This window comes from Bufo bufo, chromosome 7 (assembly GCF_905171765.1).
Source record: "Bufo bufo chromosome 7, aBufBuf1.1, whole genome shotgun sequence".
Lineage (NCBI taxonomy): Eukaryota > Metazoa > Chordata > Amphibia > Anura > Bufonidae > Bufo > Bufo bufo.
Window position 1 is genome coordinate 184,665,577 of NC_053395.1, and position 20,435 is coordinate 184,686,011.

At 44.5% G+C, this 20,435-nt stretch overlaps 1 protein-coding gene across 1 annotated transcript in view; it reads left to right on the forward strand.

The window, feature by feature from the left end:
• LOC121008813 (dynein heavy chain 11, axonemal-like) overlaps positions 1-20,435 on the forward strand; it is a 489,011-nt gene that overhangs the window by 70,480 nt on the left and 398,096 nt on the right. Inside the window, exons 16-17 of the mRNA XM_040441508.1 lie at positions 8,667-8,921; positions 17,480-17,649. Of these exons, the coding sequence (XP_040297442.1) occupies positions 8,667-8,921; positions 17,480-17,649 (425 nt within the window). The remainder of the gene's footprint in view (positions 1-8,666; positions 8,922-17,479; positions 17,650-20,435) is intronic.

Consider the following 20,435-nt stretch of genomic DNA (forward strand, 5'->3'; position numbering starts at 1 on the left):
GTCACGGTGCTCCTACCTGGATACAGCGGGACCCCAGGCTTAGGCTCCGAAGCATTAAAAGGGGGGGATGGTTGAATTAGGGGATGAAGAATAAATAACTTGAGTCCAGACCTTGATATAAAGTTCAACAGCAGCTTTACTTTGATAAACTTGCATCCAAACAATTTTCAGGCTTTGTCTTGGTTCCAGCAGGCTTTGGCATAAACTGGCAGGCAAACTGTCATGGCTGTATGTGAGCAACAATAGTATACACAGTAAAAGAGCTACTGACCGGACCCAAACTAGGGAGGATAAAGGGTGACCCCTGTCAGACCCTCAAAGCTCTCCCTATGCTGCTAAAGCACATGCCCGGATCCAAATGGCGGAACGAGGCATGCCCACGTGCCTAAGACTGATGACCACTGTAACCCCTACAATAGTGGAAGGGGCACGGCCACCGGTGCCCTACTCAGTATATGGAGGGAACCGTGGCCACCTCAGATCCAGTCAGAAAATAATCAGGTACACAACAATGTCTGTACACTTAGCTGAAGGTGTTGCAGCCGCAGAGAAGACGGATCCAAGGACAGCTGGCAATATCCGGAGTGCTTGCTGCAGCAGAACACAGGTCCAGTGAACTGATAGCTACAAGTGAAGATACTAAAGCAAGAGCTACAACTGAAATGAGAACTATAATCCACGTCCTACAATAGGAGGAGGGGTGATATAAAGAGAGGGAAATCAAACGCATGAGGAACAGCTGGGAGGAAGGAAACCAAAAGTAAACAGAGCAGTGAGAACTCCTCCCAGCTCTAGTAGGGACATCATCACAGGGGTGGAGAAACAGAGCTGTGAGAACGTCCCAAAGCTCTGGTAGTGACACAAACTTGATAGCTTTACTTTCTTTCTCTCTGCTGTACTGACAGACCTGCTTAATTACTTTGCTTTCTTTTCACTATACTGCACTAAACTCTGCTTAGGTCTAGTTACTGAACTCTAGGTCGATTCTGGTACCCTTGGATTGGGGTGCCTTTGGCTGTTATCCCCCTCCTGACACTCAGTAAATAACTGTCACTGACGTTCCCGCGACAGGTGGCAGGAGATCGGTGAGACTGGCAACACGTGGTTTGATCTGAAAGGTTATCATTGTGGATCAATAGGCGTCTGTGTTGTTTCTGGTAATGGCCACACCCTTTGACTCAGGTGTTGCTAATTTAACCTTCCTTATTTATTGTTCCTTCTCCCACAATGCTGTGCGGTTTATAGCTTCAGTTTCAGTTGTGGATTGCTGGTGTGTGGATCTCGACAGAGTTCCTGATGCTTCCATTGCTCCTTTGAAGTTAAGTCTTTCCTTTCCCTTTTTGTATTTTGTTTGGGTTCTGTGTGTTGCATTTCCCTATTGTTTGTATTAGGCCTGAAGGGGACTCCGGTTCATTCTTCCTTTTTTAAGAACAGGTAGTCTCGTCCCTGCCATTAGTACCAGGGTCCTATAGGGCTAGAAAGGACTCTAGGTATTCCTGCGTATGAATTCACCTACCTCTGGGGTCTATTCATACTGGTAGTCAAGTCAGGATTTTGGTTAGGGTTTTACTAGGAGGTGTCCATCTTCCTTCCCCAGTTCTCAGGCCTGATTCCCTGTTCCCCCCTTCCCTCTTATGTTTGGTGTGGTGTTTCCTTCCCACACCGAAGCGTGACAATAACTTAGCTTCTAGCCGAAGAATAATTTGCTCTTGCTGATATCTCTTATGGCAACCGAAAAACAATTTCCTCTGGTCCCTATGGCTTCCAGAAATTTGCTTCCATGGTCAACAGAGCTTAGGCTGCTCTGGCTGACATAAGCACGTCAAGCTGTGAGCGTGCCACACCTTACTCCTATCCTGTCCAGACTCAAACTCCCTAGAACTCCTAGGAAGCAGGAGTGGCCCGGAAAATGGAATGGTGAGTTCTATTCTCTCTAAGTAGAGCTCTGCCATTTACACTGCCACCTGCTGGTGAACCAGGCATATTACATTTAATAACAGTTGCATAACAATCATATCACTGCACAATGTAAAGAGCCTGGAAAGAAATACACAGAGGATGGCATTTATGTTAGCCCATTAGAGACAGTAGCAGGGTGTAGAAATGGTAACACCACTCCGGAGTGTTACACAGGAAATGCAAATATTTTCTAACACAGACATGCCATGTCAGGTGACAGCTCCTCTTTAAGTTTAAATCTTAGTGTTGCAACCTGGAATGCACACAAGTGGAAATATGGAACCTAATATGGCCTTTATTACACTTGTAGAAGTCGTTTTACCATATAACCCACCGTAACCAGTGTGTAAAGCATGAAATCCAAACGTTCTGGTTTTCTGGCAACTTGCGGCATTTGATATATTACAACACACTTACATTCACATTCATTATATTGCAACGTAGCAGCAATCTTAAACCCAAAGTCGCTGTTTAGAGCTAGACTAAAATGATGAGTGATCACAATAGCTTAAAAACAATTAATGGGGTGAGTGCATGGAGTAAGACGCACGTTTCACTGCTCCTGCTAAGATCCTGCTCATTTACAGTGAAAGCGCACTCAAACTGCCTGAAACTACTTTACCTAAGGAGAGGAAGGTGTCCGGTGATTGCGGTGACAAAGTCGGAGCCTGAAAATGCAGAGGAAATCGTCCAAACTGGCGAAACAAGACCGCATGGAGAAAATCCAAGATGGCACCGGAAGTGGAGAGGGGACGGCGCGGCAGGAGATGGGGAGCCAGAGTGCGGCTGCTAAACTTAGTAAATATGCCAGATTGGACGGTGGAGTGGGCGATTCGGCCAGTGATAAAGGGACTGATATACCTACCTCCTCTGACCAGGAGGACGGATCCATGGACGGTGATGACCCGGTTTTCTCCGGTCAGCCGGTGCCCAATTCTGCGGTCCCTGAAATAGTTCCAGCAGACCTGCAGGCTGATTCTATAAGGGAGCCCACACTGAAAGATATAATGGTGGCAGTGGCAAGCTGCAACAGTACCCTCAAAGTGCTTGCAGTACAAGTTGGCAGCCTGAGATCAGATGTGTCCATAATCAGGCATGACCTGCATAAGATTTCTGAGCGCACTTCAGATCTGAAAAAGAGGGTGTCCTCACTGGAAGATGTTATTCAGCCCCTGCAAATGGCGTCAAAAATGAATGGGAAAGATATAGCTGCCCTATACGCCAAAGCGGATGATTTAGAGAACAGATCGCGGAGGAAAAATTTGCGAATTGTTGGAATGCCAGAAAAAACAGAAGGGACCAATGCTACAGAATTTGTGGAGAAATGGCTGCACCAGTTATTCCATGAGAAGGGCCTATCTTCCCTGTACGCGGTTGAGCGGGCGCACAGAGTCCCGTCGCGGCCGCTCCCGCCAGGCAGGCCTCCTCGCCCCATACTGGCGAAGATTCTACACTTTAAAGATCGGGACACTATCCTACGCCAGTCAAGGGACAATGATGAGATGGTCATGAATGGGGTCAGAGTGTCCATTTATCCGGATTATTCCAATGAGGTACAGCGGAGGAGAAGCAGATTTATAGATATAAAGAAAAGGCTCAGAGTACTACAAGTTCCATACGCCATGTTGTTTCCGGCCAGATTGCGAGTGGTGGCATTGGGATCCACCAGATTTTTTGAGGACCCTGATGAAGCGACACAGTGGCTGGACGTCCACGAGAGGCAATTGAGAAGTGGGGCCCTGGACACTTGAAGGAAACAGTTTGCAGTTTGTGTTCACTTTATATGCATAGGATTGCACCCTAATGTCACTTTAATGTTATACCAGTTATAAAGTGTATTGAGTGTTGCTACCACACGGTAGATCCTGATGCAGGAGTAGGAAGTTGGGATAAGAAATGTATTTCCCAGTTGTGGAGAGGATTCTCTACCTGAGGGAGAGTGTTGGAATCAGAAATGATTTTTGTTCAGCATTGGGCATGGTGCTTGCAGATTGCCCTGCGTTAGAGTTGGATGTTTGGGAGGGGGGGGTTGGGGTTACTGTTCAAAGTAGTCTGATCACTGGGGAGGGGGAGGGACGGGGGGGGAGGGGGACGGGTCAGAGATGGGTGAGGGGCGTGAATTATGCGAGAGTGACTTTAGTATGGAGTGTGAGATTAAAACATGATGTAATCTTTCATTATGACACAGGTGATTAAAGTGTTGAGCTGGAATGTGAGGGGAATGGCTGATGCACGAAAAAGACAATGTATATTTCAATATTTGAGTCGACTTCAGCCGGCTATCTGCTGCTTACAGGAAACGCATTTGTCCATTGATAATGTGCAGTGGCTGAACAAAAATTGGGTAGGACATGTGGTACATGCAATCCATTCCTCTCACTCCAGGGGCGTAAGTGTGATTGTGCATAAAAGTATAAGGTATGAACATTTGAAGCAATGTGTGGATGCTGAGGGCAGGTATGTGTGTGTAGTGTGCAAGATTGATGGGAACCAGGTGGTGTTGGTGTCAGTGTATGTGCCTCCACCTTTTGCTTCCCCTTTAATAAGGGATATTATGACCTTTGTGGCGGACTTCCCTGGACTGCCGTGGCTGTTAGTGGGGGACTACAATTGTACATTGAATGACTCCATAGATAGGTGTCGGGTAGAAGGTGCAAGTGGATCACCGGGGAGTGTGGCTCTAAAGAATATTATGAGGGAAACTGGCTTACTTGATGTTTGGAGGCTGCGCAACCCTGATAAGCGGGTGTTTTCATGTAGATCTGCTACGCATCATTCACTATCACGCATAGATCTGGCTTTAATTAATGATGTTATGCTGCCATTGATAAGAGATGTTATTTATCATCCTCGGTCGTTGTCTGACCATTCCCTGGTGCAGGTTGATTTGTGCCTGGGTGTGCTTAGGCAGGGACCGAGGTTGTGGAAATGTAACCCGCGTTGGCTGAATGTATTGGGGGATCTGTCTGAGATTACTAGGGAGATCAGGGAGTACTTTTCTATTAATGGAGGGACGGCTTCAATTCACGGAGTATGGGATGCCATGAAAGCGTTTCTGAGAGGGGTATTGATCAAAGAAATAAGTAAGCATAAATCTAAATCTAGAGAGGCGGATGTTAAAGCTCATGTACAAGTGACTGAGGCTGAAAGGGAGTTTGGTAGAATCCCCACCATGGCTAATAGTGAGGCGCTGGAGGTAGCTCACGAACAACTGAGGTGTCACCTACTACAGGCTGCGGATAGGAAGCGTAGTTTCTATCGCCAAAGATCCTTTGAGGAGGGAGAGAAAGTTGGGCATTTGCTCTCAGTGGTTTCTCAGGCACAGAGGGGTTCTTCTTGTATACAAGAGCTAATGGATGGCAATGGGAATAGTAGCCAGGATACAAAAGGGATATTAGATATTCTAAAAGGGTTTTATGTCTCTCTTTATGCTTCCAAGGCGTCTAGCTCGGAGGAGGCACTGTCCGCCTTTCTGGCTGAGGCTCAGCTATCAGTGTTATCAGAGGAGGATAGAGAGAGACTGGAAGAGCCGATCACGCTGGAGGAGTTAGAGACAGCTCTTGGGGGGATGGCGAACGGTAAGGCGCCGGGGGCAGACGGTATACCAGTGGAGGTGTATAAAAAGTTGCAAGGGATACTTCTTCCTGAATTACTTACGGTTCTTGAATATTCTCTGGAGACGGGTTCGCTACCACATTCTATGCAGGAGGCTATCATAGTAGTTATTCCTAAGCCTGGGAAAGATCCCAAAGTTCCTGATTCTTATAGACCAATTTCGCTATTAACAGCAGATGTGAAGCTCCTGGCGAAAGTGTTGGCGAACAGGCTGTCCAGGGTAATACTGACTATAGTGCACCCGGATCAAACGGGCTTTATGCCTGGGAAATCGACTGCTATAAATATCCGTAGAGTATATGCCAGTCTGAATATTCCAGCAGATAATGGAGGAGATAGGGCCTTACTTGCGTTAGACGTCGCCAAGGCGTTCGACAGTGTTGAATGGAACTACCTATGGGAAACATTGGGCTTTGGTACTCGATTTATTCAGTGGGTGAAAGTGTTGTATTCAAGCCCAAAAGCACGGATCAGAGCTAATGGGGGGCTGTCAGATAGCTTCTCTTTGGCCAGGGGCACCAGACAGGGGTGCCCAATGTCACCCTTGTTGTTTGCGTTAGCAATTGAACCACTTGCAGCCCTTATTCGCCTGTCACCTCATATTGTGGGGTTTAGATATGGTGAGACGCAAAACAAAGTGGCAATGTATGCTGATGACACTATGCTATTTTTGGGTGACACTGGGGGCTCTCTGGATGCGGCCATGGCTTTGATAGATAAATTTGGTGGCTTCTCTGGACTTCGGATAAATTGGCAGAAGTCTGCCTTGATGCCGGTAGACGGACAGGCACTCTCTGGTGTGCGGGCAGATAGTTTGATTCCCTGGGTGGGCAAGTTTAATTATTTGGGGCTATATATAACACCTAGACTGCTAGATTTTGAAGAGCTTAATTTAACTCCTTTGCTAAATACCTTCAGGCTTAAGGCAAGGACATGGGGTAGACTCTTTTTGTCAGTAGTGGGCAGAGTGAATCTCCTAATGATGCCTCAGTTACTATATATATTGAATAATGCACCTGTATGGATCCCAGTGGAGAGATTTAGAAAAATACACTCGATATTTAGAGATCTCATCTGGAAATATGGTCAAGCTAGAATTAAGCTGGAGACGCTGCAATATCCCAAGGCTGAAGGTGGCTTAGCTGTCCCTAACGCCTGGATTTATTTCTTAGCCTCTCAGTGTCAACATTTCAAGGGTTGGATGGAATTTCAGCTACCAGATGTGACGGGGAAGATACTGCAACACTGGTTGGGTAGTAGGGATCTTATGGGTATTCTGGAAGGTGCAGGGATGCATGGGGGAAGAGAGAAAGCGACGCTTATAGAGCTTATGAAAAAAGTGTGGGCAAAGGTGAAATTGATCAGGGGAGTTGGTGGGGTAGGAGAGCTTTCCCCAATATGGAACAATAACCTGTTGCCAGAATTCACTTCTCTATCAGGAATCCGAAATTGGGAATCCCATGGAGTAATGAGGATAGGTCAATTGATTGAGACTAGTGTATTTAAATCATTTCAAGGTCTACAGCAGGAATTCAACATTCCCAAAGTGTGGTTCTATCAATATTTGCAACTGAGACACGCCTATGAGGTCACGATAAGGAAGGGATGCACTATTGCAAAAGTGGATGTGGTCCATAAACTGGTTCTCCCAGCTGGAGGAAAGAGAGGTTTGATATCACAGGTGTATACTCTGCTTTTAGATAAATTTCTGGTAGAATTCCCCCTTACTAGGATGAGAAAATGGGAAAAGGATCTGGGGGACATCCCTAAGGAACAGTGGGAAGATATATTGGAGGCAATTCCGAGAGTGTCTGTAAGTGAACAGGGCAAGTTGTCACAACTATTTATCATTCACAGAGTTTACAAAACTCCAGTGTTTTTACGGAAAATTGGGATTAGAACTGATGATAATTGTCCAAAATGTATGGCGGAAGGTGCAGATCTATTTCATATGCTTTGGTCTTGTCCAGTGCTAAGTAGATATTGGGATGAGGTGTTGACTTTGATTAATCGTAATCTGGAGTTGAGGGTGCAGAAGGACCCTAAGATATGTGTGCTGGGATATGTGAAGGAGATTGGTGGGGGAGAGGCGGTCAAGGTGGCAGTTGGGAGACTACTGTATGTGGCCAGGAAATTGATTGCCTTTAGGTGGATCCAGGGGAGTCCGCCAACTGTGGACGAATTTGTGAGAAAGGTGCATGATATGTTAACATTAGAGAAGGGAGTGTTTGTTAGGAGGGGATGTCCTTTAAAGTTTGAAAAGTTGTGGAATGAATGGTTGTCTCAAACTCATGTTGTAATATAAAAGGTCTTGGAAACTCATGCTCTGATCTGGGGGGGGGGTTGGCTGTTGGGGGAGGGGGGGTGGGTGTTGTTGGGGTTATAACAGTCAAATGTATATGTAAAGGATTTGTCTTTATTTTGGTATATTCATTATGTACAATGATTGTAGAAGATGTAACAAATATATGGACATATGATAATGTTTTTATAATTGTGTATATTTGAGATGCGGAGGGGAGAAAACACCAAGAAAATTGTGATGCAAAATGTATTGTGATATACCAACTTTATTTGAACAATAAAAAACGATTTGATTGAAAAAAAAAAAAAACAATTAATGGACACATCTAGTTTTTCTGCACAATGAAAAAAGTGCAATATTTTTATGGGCTGTGCAGAAACTTGCAGGTCCCAGTTCCATACGTGTGTTTGAGGCCTAACACGAGAATTCAGTTACCCGTCTTCAGATAATCTATTCCCTTCATATACAAAGGATTTCCATGCATGTATTTTAGTGGAGTATGTACGTATCTAATACGGCCTTTATTATTCTTGTAGAAGGCGCTTTACCATATACCCCACCATCACCAGTGTGTAAAGCATGAAATGCTAATTAATGCAAAGTAGACAGTTTCAGCTTTAAAAAGCGGTCAGTATCGGTTATGATTGAACACTCCACCACTCCAGAAATTGAATAGTAGTTTTTTTTTCTTCTATCTTTGCAGAGACATTTCTATATTTCTCTCTTTATTGGGAAAAAAATAATCACAGTCTTTCACATACAGCTCATTTTTATGTCTTGCATGTAGCTGGATGTTGATGAGATGGAGGAGTTGAAAGAAATGCATGGAGAAATTATGAGAAGGGTGCACTCGACCATTGTTAATGTGAAAGAGTATCAGAGACACTTTAAAAAGTACAGCTATTTGTGGACGGATGATAAAACCGAATTCATGAAGCAGTTCCTCCAGTACGGCCGCTTTCTTAGCAGCGAGGAGATGGAATTGTATGCAGATTATGAGCTGCAGGAATGTTCACCGCAGTTAGAACACTTCAAGAAACAGGTAAAGCGCTGCAGAAACAAAATGACTCAATTTGGATTGTCATCCAGTGGAAAATATTATGGCTTCTCGCTGATATACCCGGGTAACCGCCGCCCTGAAACTGAACATCATCTCTCTGTTTTAACTGGAAAACCATCATATACGAAAATGTATATAACCCCTGTTCTTCTGAGTAATTGGTATTAAATGAAGAAGAACAGAGTGAAAAACAGTAAGATGAATGTTGTAGAAGACATTTTAAACCTCTGTTCCAGGAGAACTGTCTGCTACTGTTCATTGTCTCCATAAAGTGGATATTTATAAGGTGCTGTAGATATGGAGGTCGCTTATTTAACCCCTTAAGGACCGGGTAATTTTTCACCTTAAGGACCACACTGATTTTTGCAAATCTGACGTGTCACTTTATGTGGTGATAACTTTAAAACACTTTTACTTATCCAAGCCATTCTGAGATTTTTTTCTCGTCACATATTGTACTTCATGACAGTGGTAAATTTGAATCAAAATATTTCATTTTTATTTATAAAAAATATACCAAATTTGCAACTTTCCAAATTCTCTGCTTTTAAAACAGATAGTGATACCTCATATAATAGTTATTACTTTACATTTCCCATATGTCTCCTTCATGTTTGGATCATTTTGTGAATGCCATTTTATTTTTTGGGGACCAGTTCAGGTCTGAAGTCAGATTGTGAGGCTTACATAATAGAAACCACCCAAAAATGACCCCATTTTAAAAACTACACCCCTCAAGGTATTAAAAACTGATTTTACAAACGTTGTTAACCCTTTAGGTGTTCCACAAAAATTCATGGAAAATGGAGATGAAATTTCAGAATTTCACTTTTTTGGCAGATTTCCATTTTAATCATTTTTTTTTTCCGCTAAAAAAGCAAACAAAACTCAATATTTATTGCCCTGATTCTGTAGTTTACAGAAACACTCCATATGTGGTCGTAAACTGCGGTATGGCCACATGGCAGGGCGCAGAAGGAAAGGAACACCATATGTTTTTTTGACGGCAGATTTTGATGGACTGTTTTTTTGACACCATGTTCCATTTGAAGCCCTAGAGTACCCCTAGAGTAGAAACTCCCAAAAAGTGACCCCATTTTAGAAACTACACCCCTCAAGGTATTCAAAACTGATTTTACAAACTTTGTTAACATTTTAGGTGTTCCACAAGAATTAATTGAAAATGGATATGAAATTTCAGAATTTCACTTTTTTTTGTCAGATTTTCCATTTTAATAATTTTTTTCCGCTAACAAAGCAAGGATTAACAGCCAAACTAAACTCAATATTTATTGCCCTGATTCTGTAGTTTACAGAAACACCCCATATGTGGTCATAAACTGCTGTATGGCCACACGGCAGGGCGCAGAAGGAAAGGAACGCCATATGGTTTTTGGAAGGCAGATTTTGGACACCATGTCCTATTTGAAGCCCCCCTGATGCACTCCTAGAGTAGAAACTCCAAAAAAGTGACCCCATTTTAGAAACTACACCCCTCAAGGTATTCAAAACTGATTTTACAAACTTTGCTAACCCTTTAGGTGTTCCACAAGAATTAATTGAAAATGGATATGAAATTTCAGAATTTAACTTTTTTTGGCAGATTTTCCATTTTAATCATTTTTTTCCGCTAACAAAGCCAAACTAAACTCAACAGCCAAATCAAACTCAATATTTATGGTCCTGATTCTGTAGTTTACAGAAACACCCCATATGTGGTCGTAAACTGCTGTACGGGCACCCGGCAGGGCGCAGAAGGAAAGGAACGCTATATGGTTTTTGGAGGGCAGATTTCACTGGGATAATTTTAACTTGCCATGTCACATTTGAAGACCCCTGATGCACCCCTAGAGTAGAAACTCCAAAAAAGTGACCCCATTTTGGAAAATACGGGATAAGGTGGCAGTTTTTTGGCCACTATTTTAGGGTACAGATGATTTTTGGTTGCTCTATATTACATCTTTTTGTGATGCAAAGTAACAAAAAAAAGGTGTTTTGGCACTGTTTTTATTTTTTGTTATTTACAACATTCATCTAACAGATTAGATCATGAGCTATTTTTATAGAGCAGGTTGTTACGGACGTGATAGTACCAAATATGACTACTTTTTTTGGTTGTTATTTAAAATTTTACATAATAAATCATTTTTGAAAAAAAAATATTTTTTAGGCCTCTTTCACACGAGCGTGACGGATTAGGATACGGATGCGTTCAGGGTGCATTCAGGAAAACTCGCACCACAATGCAAGCAAGTTCAGTCAGTTTGGTCTGCCATTGCGTTTAGTTGTTCAGTTTTTTCCGCGCGGGTGCAATGCGTTTTGATGCGTTTTTCACGCTCGTGATAAAAAACGGAAGGTTTATAAACAACATCTCTTAGCGACCATCAGTGAAAAACGCATTGCATCCGCACTTGCTTGCAGATGCAATGCGTTTTTCACGCAGCCCCATTCCCTTCTATGGAGTCAGGGCTGCGTGAAAAACGCAGAACATAGAACATGCTGCGTTTTTCACGCAACGCAGAACTGATGCGTGTACACAGACTCATTGAAATGAATGGGTCAGGATTCAGTGAGAGTGATATGCGTTCACGTCATGCATCGCACCCGCTTGTGTAAAAGGGGCCTAAGGCCTCTTTCACACGGGCGTGTCTGGATTAGGTCCGTATGCGTCCCATTGCATTGCGGCAAACCCGCACGAGTAGGAATGCAATTGCAGTCAGTTTTGACTGCGATTGCGTTCCGATGTTCAGTTTTTATCGCGCAGGTGCAATGTGTTTTGCACGCGCGTGATAAAAAACCGACTGTGGTACCTAGACCCGAACTTCTTTACAGAAGTTCAGGTTTGGGTTAGTTGTAGTGTAGATTGTATTATTTCCCCTTATAACATGGTTATAAGGGAAAATAATAGCATTCTGAATACAGAATGCATAGTAAAATAGGGCTAGAGGGGTTAAAAAAAAATAATACATTTTTAACTCACCTTAATCCACTTGTTCGCGCAGCCGTCATCTCTTCTGTCTTTAACTGTGAGCAATAGGACCTTTGATGACGTCACTGCGTCCATCACATGGTCCATGACATGATCCATCACCATGGTGATGGATCATGTGATGAGCGTAGTAACGTCATCAAAGGTCCTATTGCTCACAGTTAAAGACAGAAGAGATGCCGGCTGCGCGAACAAGTGGATTAAGGTGAGTTAAATTTTTTTAAATTATTTTTTTTAGGGGTGCACCGAAATGAAAATTCTGGTCCGAAACCAAAAATTCAGGATGCCCTTGACCGAAAACCGAAACCGAAACTGCCTTTTTGCCCAAATACTTTTAAAATACTTTTTTTTTAATGATTGGCGCTGTTATGGAGAGGGGGATCTGTGGGTGGCTCTGTTATGGAGAGGGGGATCTGTGGGTGGCGCTGTTATGGAGAGGGGGATCTGTGGGTGGCTCTGTTATGGAGAGGGGGATCTGTGGGTGGCTCTGTTATGGAGAGGGGGATCTGTGGGTGGCGCTGTTATGGAGAGGGGGATCTGTGGGTGGCGCTGTTATGGAGAGGGGGATCTGTGGGTGGCTCTGTTATGGAGAGGGGGATCTGTGGGTGGCTCTGTTATGGAGAGGGGAATCTGTGGGTGGCTCTGTTATGGAGAGGGGGATCTGTGGGTGGCGCTGTTATGGAAAGGGGGATCTGTGGGTGGCGCTGTTATGGAGAGGGGGATCTGTGGGTGGCGCTGTTATGGAGAGGGGGATCTGTGGGTGGCTCTGTTATGGAGAGGGGGATCTGTGGGTGGCTCTGTTATGGAGAGGGGGATCTGTGGGTGGCGCTGTTATGGAGAGGGGGATCTGTGGGTGGCGCTGTTATGGAGAGGGGGATCTGTGGGTGGCTCTGTTATGGAGAGGGGGATCTGTGGGTGGCTCTGTTATGGAGAGGGGGATCTGTGGGTGGCGCTGTTATGGAGAGGGGGATCTGTGGGTGGCGCTGTTATGGAGAGGGGGATCTGTGGGTGGCGCTTTTATGGAGAGGGGGATCTGTGGGTGGCTCTGTTATGGAGAGGGGGATCTGTGGGTGGCGCTGTTATGGAGAGGGGGATCTGTGGGTGGCGCTGTTATGGAGAGGGGGATCTGTGGGTGGCGCTGTTATGGAGAGGGGGATCTGTGGGTGGCGCTGTTATGGAGAGGGGGATCTGTGGGTGGCACTGTTATGGAGGGGGGGGATATGTGCACTGTTATGGGCATAACAGTGCACAGATCCCTTTCCCCATAACAGTGCACAGATCCCTTTCCCCATAACAGTGCACAGATCCCCCCTCCCCATAGCAGTGCCATAGACCGATCCCCCTACCCATAACAGCCCCGGCCCTGCTGCTCACAGCATCACTCACTGCATCTTTATTTTACCTTACAATCGTGACGCTCCAGTAAGAACTCTGCAGGCAGAGCGGAGGGCGGCGTAACGTCACTTACTCACGTGACGCACCTGCTCCGCCCACTTTATGAATGAAGGAGGCGGAGCAGGCGTGTCACGTGAGTAAGTGACGTTACGCCGCCCTCCGCTCTGCCTGCAGAGTTCTTACTGGAGCGTCACGATTGTAAGGTAAAATAAAGATGCAGTAAACCGCCCGCCCGGCGCCCGCCCGCAGATGGTGGGTGACAAATCCCACACCCCATATTTTCGGCCGATATGTAACAATATCGGCCGAAATGGATTAGGTACATTTTCGGCCGATATTTTCGGCTGCCGAAATTTCGGTGCACCCCTAATTTTTTTAACCCCTCCAGCCCTATTTTACTATGCATTCTGTATTCAGAATGCTATTATTTTCCCTTATAACCATGTTATAAGGGGAAATAATAATGATCGGGTCCCCATCCCGATCGTCACCTAGCAAACATGCGTGAAAATCGCAACGCATCCGCACTTGCTTGCGGATGCTTGCGATTTTCACGCAACCCCATTCATTTCTATGGGGCCTGCGTTACGTGAAAAACGCACAAAGAGGAGCATGCTGCGATTTTCACGCAATGCACAAGTGATTTGTGAAAATCCCCGCTTGTGTGCACAGCCCCATAGAAATGAATGGGTCAGGATTCAGTGCGGGTGCAATGCGTTCAACTCACGCATCGCATCCGCGCGGAATACTCGCCCGTGTGAAAGGGGCCTAAGTGTCTCCATATTCTGAAAGCCATATTTATTTAAATTTTTTGGGCGACTGTCTTATGTAGGAGCTTATTTTTTTAAGGTTGAGATGATGGTTTGATTGGAACTATGTTGGGGTGCATATGACTGTTTGATCGCTTGCTATTACACTTTTTGTGATGTAAAGTGACAAAATGGCTTTTTGATACCATTTTTATTCAAATTTTTTTTACAGGGTTCACCTGAGGGGTTAAATCATGTGATATTTTTATAGAGCAGGTCGTTACGAACGCGTCGATACCTAATATGTATACTTTTTTTTAAGTTTTATACACTAATATCATTTTTGAAAAAAAAAAATCATGTTTTAGTGTCTGAGCCATTTTTTTTTCTTTTTTTTCTTGGGCGATTGTCTTAGGTAGGGTATCATTTTTGTGGGATGAGATGATGGTTTTAATGGTACAATTTTGGGGTGCATATGACTTTTTGATCACTTGCTATTACACTTTTTGTGATGTAAGGTGACAAAATGACTTTTTGACACCGTTATTATTATTTTTTTTACAACCCTTATTTTTTTTGTGTTCATCTGAGGGGTTAGGTCATGTTATATTTTTATAGAGCAGGTTGTTAAGGACGGGGCGATACATAATATGTATACTTTTTTTATTTTTTTTACATTTAACACAATAAAAGCATTTTTGAAACAAAAAAAAATCATGTTTTAGTGTCTCCATAGTCTGAGAGCCATATTTTTGGGGGCGATTGTCCTATGTAGGGGCTCATTTTTTGCGGGATGAGGTTACGGTTAGATTGGTTCTATTTTGGGGGGCATACGCCTTTTTAATCGCTTGGTGTTGCAGTTTTAGTGATGTAAGGTGACAAAAATGGCTTTTTTTTTACACCTTTTTTTTTTTTATGGTGTCTATCGGACGGGGTGGATCATGTGATATATTTATAGAGCCGGTCGTTACAGATGCGGCAATACCTAATATATATGTTTTTTTATTTTTTTTATTATAAAATCAGGGGAAAGGAGCATTTTTTCTTTTTTTTAACTTGAAACTTTTTTTTTTTATTGAAAACACTTTTTTAACTTTTTTTTTTTTTAACTTTATTTCTGTCCCACTCTGGGACTTCAACTTTTGGGGGTCTGATCCCCTCTGCAATGCATTACAATACATCTGTATTGTCACGCATTGCCTGTTAGTGTATTACACTGAGTAATACACTAACAGGTTGTCTAGAAGACACAGCCTGAGGCTGGATCTCCTGGGCACCCGTAGAAGGCAGGTCCCGATACCGTGCAAGGTATTGGGCAGCCTCTGCACGGCATTGGGCTGCCCTGTCACACATCGGGTCCACGCCACAGAAGCGCGGGGACCGATGCACTCCTTCACCCGCCGCAAACACTGCGGCATCGAAGGGGTTAATCCGCCGGCATCGCTGTAAACAGCGATGTCGGCGGATACAGCAGGGGCCCGGTTACCAGGGACTGCCAGACCCCTGCAGTGATCGGGCGGGCGCAGCTCCTGCACCCGCCTCGATCAGCCCGCCGTGCATGTAGGGCGGAATGCATTCTGGCAATGCATGCCCCACCGTACATGCATGGCATTTTGCGTTAAGGGGCTGAAGAGAACCCGAAGCCAAACCACAGACATCCCGAGTTGTTGGTTTTTCTTTAATTTATCTAAGTATCTATTTTATTTCTTTCCTGAAAATAGGCTGATCTTCCATGTTTTGTTAATTTTCTTGCCAAAGGTGTGGATTCTCTAATTGGTTTGGTTCTGGTGAGACTGGGGTGTGGTGTTTAAAGCACCTCCCCATTCTTCAACACAAGCCTGCCAAGGAGGTATGGACTTACCCAGCCAGACTCCTAAGTTGTGGTTTCCTGAATACAGTGATCCCTCAAGATACAATGGCCCCAGGATACAATATTTACAACATACAGTGGTCTTCTCTGACCCATCGTAAGTTGAAACTAGACTCAACATACAATGTCTCAGACTCAGATACAACCAATCAAGGCCACTTCTCTGGTAAAATAGCTGGATTAGTTAGCAGCTATTCCTGACAGTTGTATGTAAGGACTTGTTTTATCTGTCTTAGTTATCTGCTTATTTTTCTTACATTTTCATTTTCTCTTATCTTGGATGAGGGTGGTCAGAATATAAAAGGACAGATGATGTGAGGTTAGTGAGGAGACAGCCAGGTGTCAGGAGCAGAACAACAGGTACCAGGGGAACAATCTCCTGAGGGAAGTAGGAAAGATATGCAGAAACAAGGCTGAGGGCAAGGTCAGGGCCGGGCATCAGGATCAGAAAGGAAGCAAGGAATGGGCATCAGCTTCAATCAGCAGGGAAGACATAGGCGACAGGTTGTCCTATAAATAAGGCCAGGCCTGATATCATTGGGAAGCATTGGTAACCCAGCAATGTGTTGCTGCCAGCTGTGGTGTGGAAGAGAACCCGGCCATATCCAGTGAGGAGTCAGGCAAGAGAAGTAAGAGTTTTCAGTTCTTTGCCTTCTTACTAATCAAGCAGTTTATGACATTACTGAATATAGTGGGGTTACACAATGCCTTATCATTTGCATGTTGTATGGTTTAGGACTCAAGAGGGAATGTTTTATCACACATTGGACAGGGAGCATCATGAAGTTACATGAAGTTGGTGGAGAAAGATCAGAGTCCATCTCCAGGAAAACAAAATTGAAGTTTCTTAAGATCATGTGAAAATTGTATGTACTTCAGTAGCAGTAAAAAGTACAATTTATACATAGCTGTGGTAGGGCCCCCATATGATGATATATTGCTTCAAGAAGATTATAATTCTGTATATATGACCCCAGAAGGAGCATGGTATGGTGGCCCAGGGCACCCCTGTTGCTTTGTAGTTCCATTCTGTCGTGTGCTTGAGGCCTTATGAGAATAGTTATATATAATCGTACATACTATTAATCTTTCAACCATGCAGTTTACACAACAAAGGAGCTAGTCACCACCTTTTTCATGAAATAAACATACGGTAATTGCAGGTCTTCTAAATATTTCTGTTACCATTTGTAATTTAATCAGTTGCTTTATAGGGAACATCAGAGCCTCAAAACAATGTAAAAGAATCAATGCTAGGCTTGTAGGTGTCTAAAGAGAAGGACTAATAGAGTAGACTACTCTCTGCTTGGGGCTCCTGGCATTGACAATTGGCAATTGACAACAGAAAGGATTTTTGGACCCTGTGGTCCCCCACAGAGGAAACTAAAATAATAAGTGTTTACTCCCTATTACTGTTCAAGAGATCTGCATACATCTGATACTGGGCAAAGTGTTAACAGACCATTTCGCCACTGATTCCCTACATTAGATGTAGTAGCAATTAGTGAATGTTGATTTTTTTTTTATGTTTCATCAGATCAATATTTATGAGTCACTTTATAGTGAAGTTCAGGAGTTTGAAGATGAAAAGACATTTAATGGGTGGCTCCTCGTAGATATGAAGCCTTTTAAAATCTCTCTGATGAATATCGTGAAGAGATGGAGTTGGATGTTTAAAGATCACTTATTAAATCATGTTACATTTAGGTAATGTCCATGTTTCTGTATATTTTGCTTCCTATTTTGGATGTTAAAGGTGTTTTCCTCTGGGTTATTATTTATGACCTGTCCTCAGGATAGGTCATCAGTATCTGATCTGTTGGGGTCCGACACTCCAAGCACAGTGCCTCCCATTGCTGTGCTTAGTATTGCTGCACAGGCCCATTCACTTGGATGGGTCTAAGCTATGCCCAGTGGCGTAGCGTGGGTTGCCAGCACCCGGGGCAAGCCTGTGGCCACATCCCTTTTTTACAGATAATGTAGTAGATATCACCTGCAGTCCTATGTTAACTCCACAGATAACACGGTGATAACTCTCTGAGTACAGATAATGTAGTAGATGGGTGTGAGGCCCCAGATTTCAGAACACACACAATGTGACCTGAAGTCTGGGGCCAGGCTGCTACAGTGTGGGCCAAATTCTATATCCACCCTCCCATCACTACAGAACATACAGGGTAATACAGCGCCCCATACCTCTTACATCCAGTGATGTCTCCTTTGATGTAGATGTTCCTTCCCTCTTTCTTCATCTGCTCCTTTCAGACCAGACCCCAATTTTTTAATGCCCCCAGTCGAGCTAATGTCCCCATAGTGCCCCCATAATGTGCCAGTATAAAATACACCTATAACGTGCCCCCAGTAAATGCCCCAATAGTGCTCCTCTCCCCCTTCCTCCTAGTGCCCCCCATAATGTACCAGTATAAAATGCCCCATATATAGTGCCCCAGTAGATGCCCTCAGTTTCCTCCATAATTTGCAAGTATAAAATACCCCTTCTTAGTGCCCCCGTAGATGACCCCATAGTGCTCCTCTCCCCCCTTCTCCATAGTACCCACCATAATGTGCCCCAGTAAAAAATGCCCCTATACAGAGCCCCCCATATAAAATACTTCTTCTTTGTGGCCTCAGTAGATGCCCCCAATAATGTGCCAGTAAGAAGTGCCCCCATAGATGCCCCCACAGTGCCCCCCAATAATGTGCCAGTAAGATGGGCACCCATAGATGCGCCCCAATCATGTGCCAGTTAGAAGTGCCTTCCAATCATGTGCCAGTGAGAAGTGCCCCCATAGATGGCCCCCAATCATGTGCCAGTAGCAAACGCCCCCCATAGATGGCCTCCCAATCATGTGCCAGCAGCCAGTATTGTACTATATAAAAAAATAAACACTTATACTTACCTCCATGGAAGCAATGCGATGCAGGCCTCTTCCAGCCTGTGTCCCGCGCTGACATCATTGCGCCGCCTGCACCGGCCTCTGATAGGCTGCAGGCAATAGGCCTGCAGCCTATCAGAGGAACGGGGAAGGGAGACGCCTCTCCCCTGCCCCGCAGCACATCCATCTGTATCGCTGTCCTGAGGACGGTGATACAGATGACTATGGGGTTGAGCGCTTCCACAATGGAAGCGTTTATCTCCATGTGCCCTGCCGCCGTCCCCCACTTGTGAACAGGGCCGCGCCACCTGGGGCCTAATTGGCTGTGCGGCCCTGCTGGCGCCCCTTAAAATTTTGCGCCTGGGGCAAAGGGCCCCTTCATGCTACACCACTGGCTACGCCTAGGCCATGTGACCAATGAACATGATGTCACTGGCCTAGGAAGAGGCCACGGTACTCACAGAGCGCAGCGGTCACTTCAAACAACTTCAAGCATGGTAAACAGAAAAAAATCTTGGACTAATGATCCATCTCCAACAGCCTAAGGCTACATGCACACGACCGTGTGCCTTCCGCAATTTGCGGAACAGAACGGGCGGCCATTGATATAACTGCCTATTCTTGTCCGTTCTGCGGACAAGAATAGGACATGTTATTTTTTTTTTTGCGGGGCCGCGGAACGGAGCAACGGATGCGGACAGCACATGGAGTGCTGTCCGCATCTTTTGCGGCCCCATTGAAGTAAATGGGTCCGCATCCGAGTTGCCAAAACAGCAGCTCGGATGCGGACCAAAACAACGGCCGTGTGCATGAGGCCTTATGCATATAGCTTCTAATATTATAACTTTCAGCAACGTCACTTCTTTAACAAAGTAGCCAAATTAGGGAATTCACCACAAAAACTTCTTGCAGCTCAGAATTTGATTGACTCACTACTTCACAGTAAAGAGACCTAATGATCATGGTGAAACCTTCTCGACATGGAGCACATGGACGTGAAATAATTGAAAATAATGTGAAAACTTTTCAGCTTACATGTGTTAGGAATTAGCCAATTTTTCTGTGCTGTCAATCCCCACCACCACCACCACCTGTTGCCTCTTGTACATTCTGACCTGAACACAGTAACATCGTAACAATATACAAACTAACCATGTTGTCCCATTGCGAGGTTTAGTGACATCAATGTAATGACTATCCATCTATAACTGACACTGCACATAGAGGAGTGGTTATTGAAGAGAAGAAAAAGAAGCCCTGTGAGCATGTGTGTCCTGTATTACAAGTTTCCACTAGGACGTAACCAATAGCAAGTAAAATCGAAACTGATTTGCCACAGGACGCAGTGGCAGGCTAATAAGTGTAGAATAAGGCAGTTTTGATAAATGATGGTATTTGGTGAAAGTAATATAACAGTGATATCTATTGGGCAGGATACACTTATATTAGTGGCACAACCCCTTTAAGGTGAATATCAGGGGCGTTGCTTGGGTCTCAAAAGATCTGGGGCCCAAGCCCCAATGAATATGGCCCAGTTCTCTAAGTCGCCCCCACCCCTCCCCCCACACACCGCATTTTGCTGTACTAGCACATACCTGTCACATCCTGGGCCTCCCA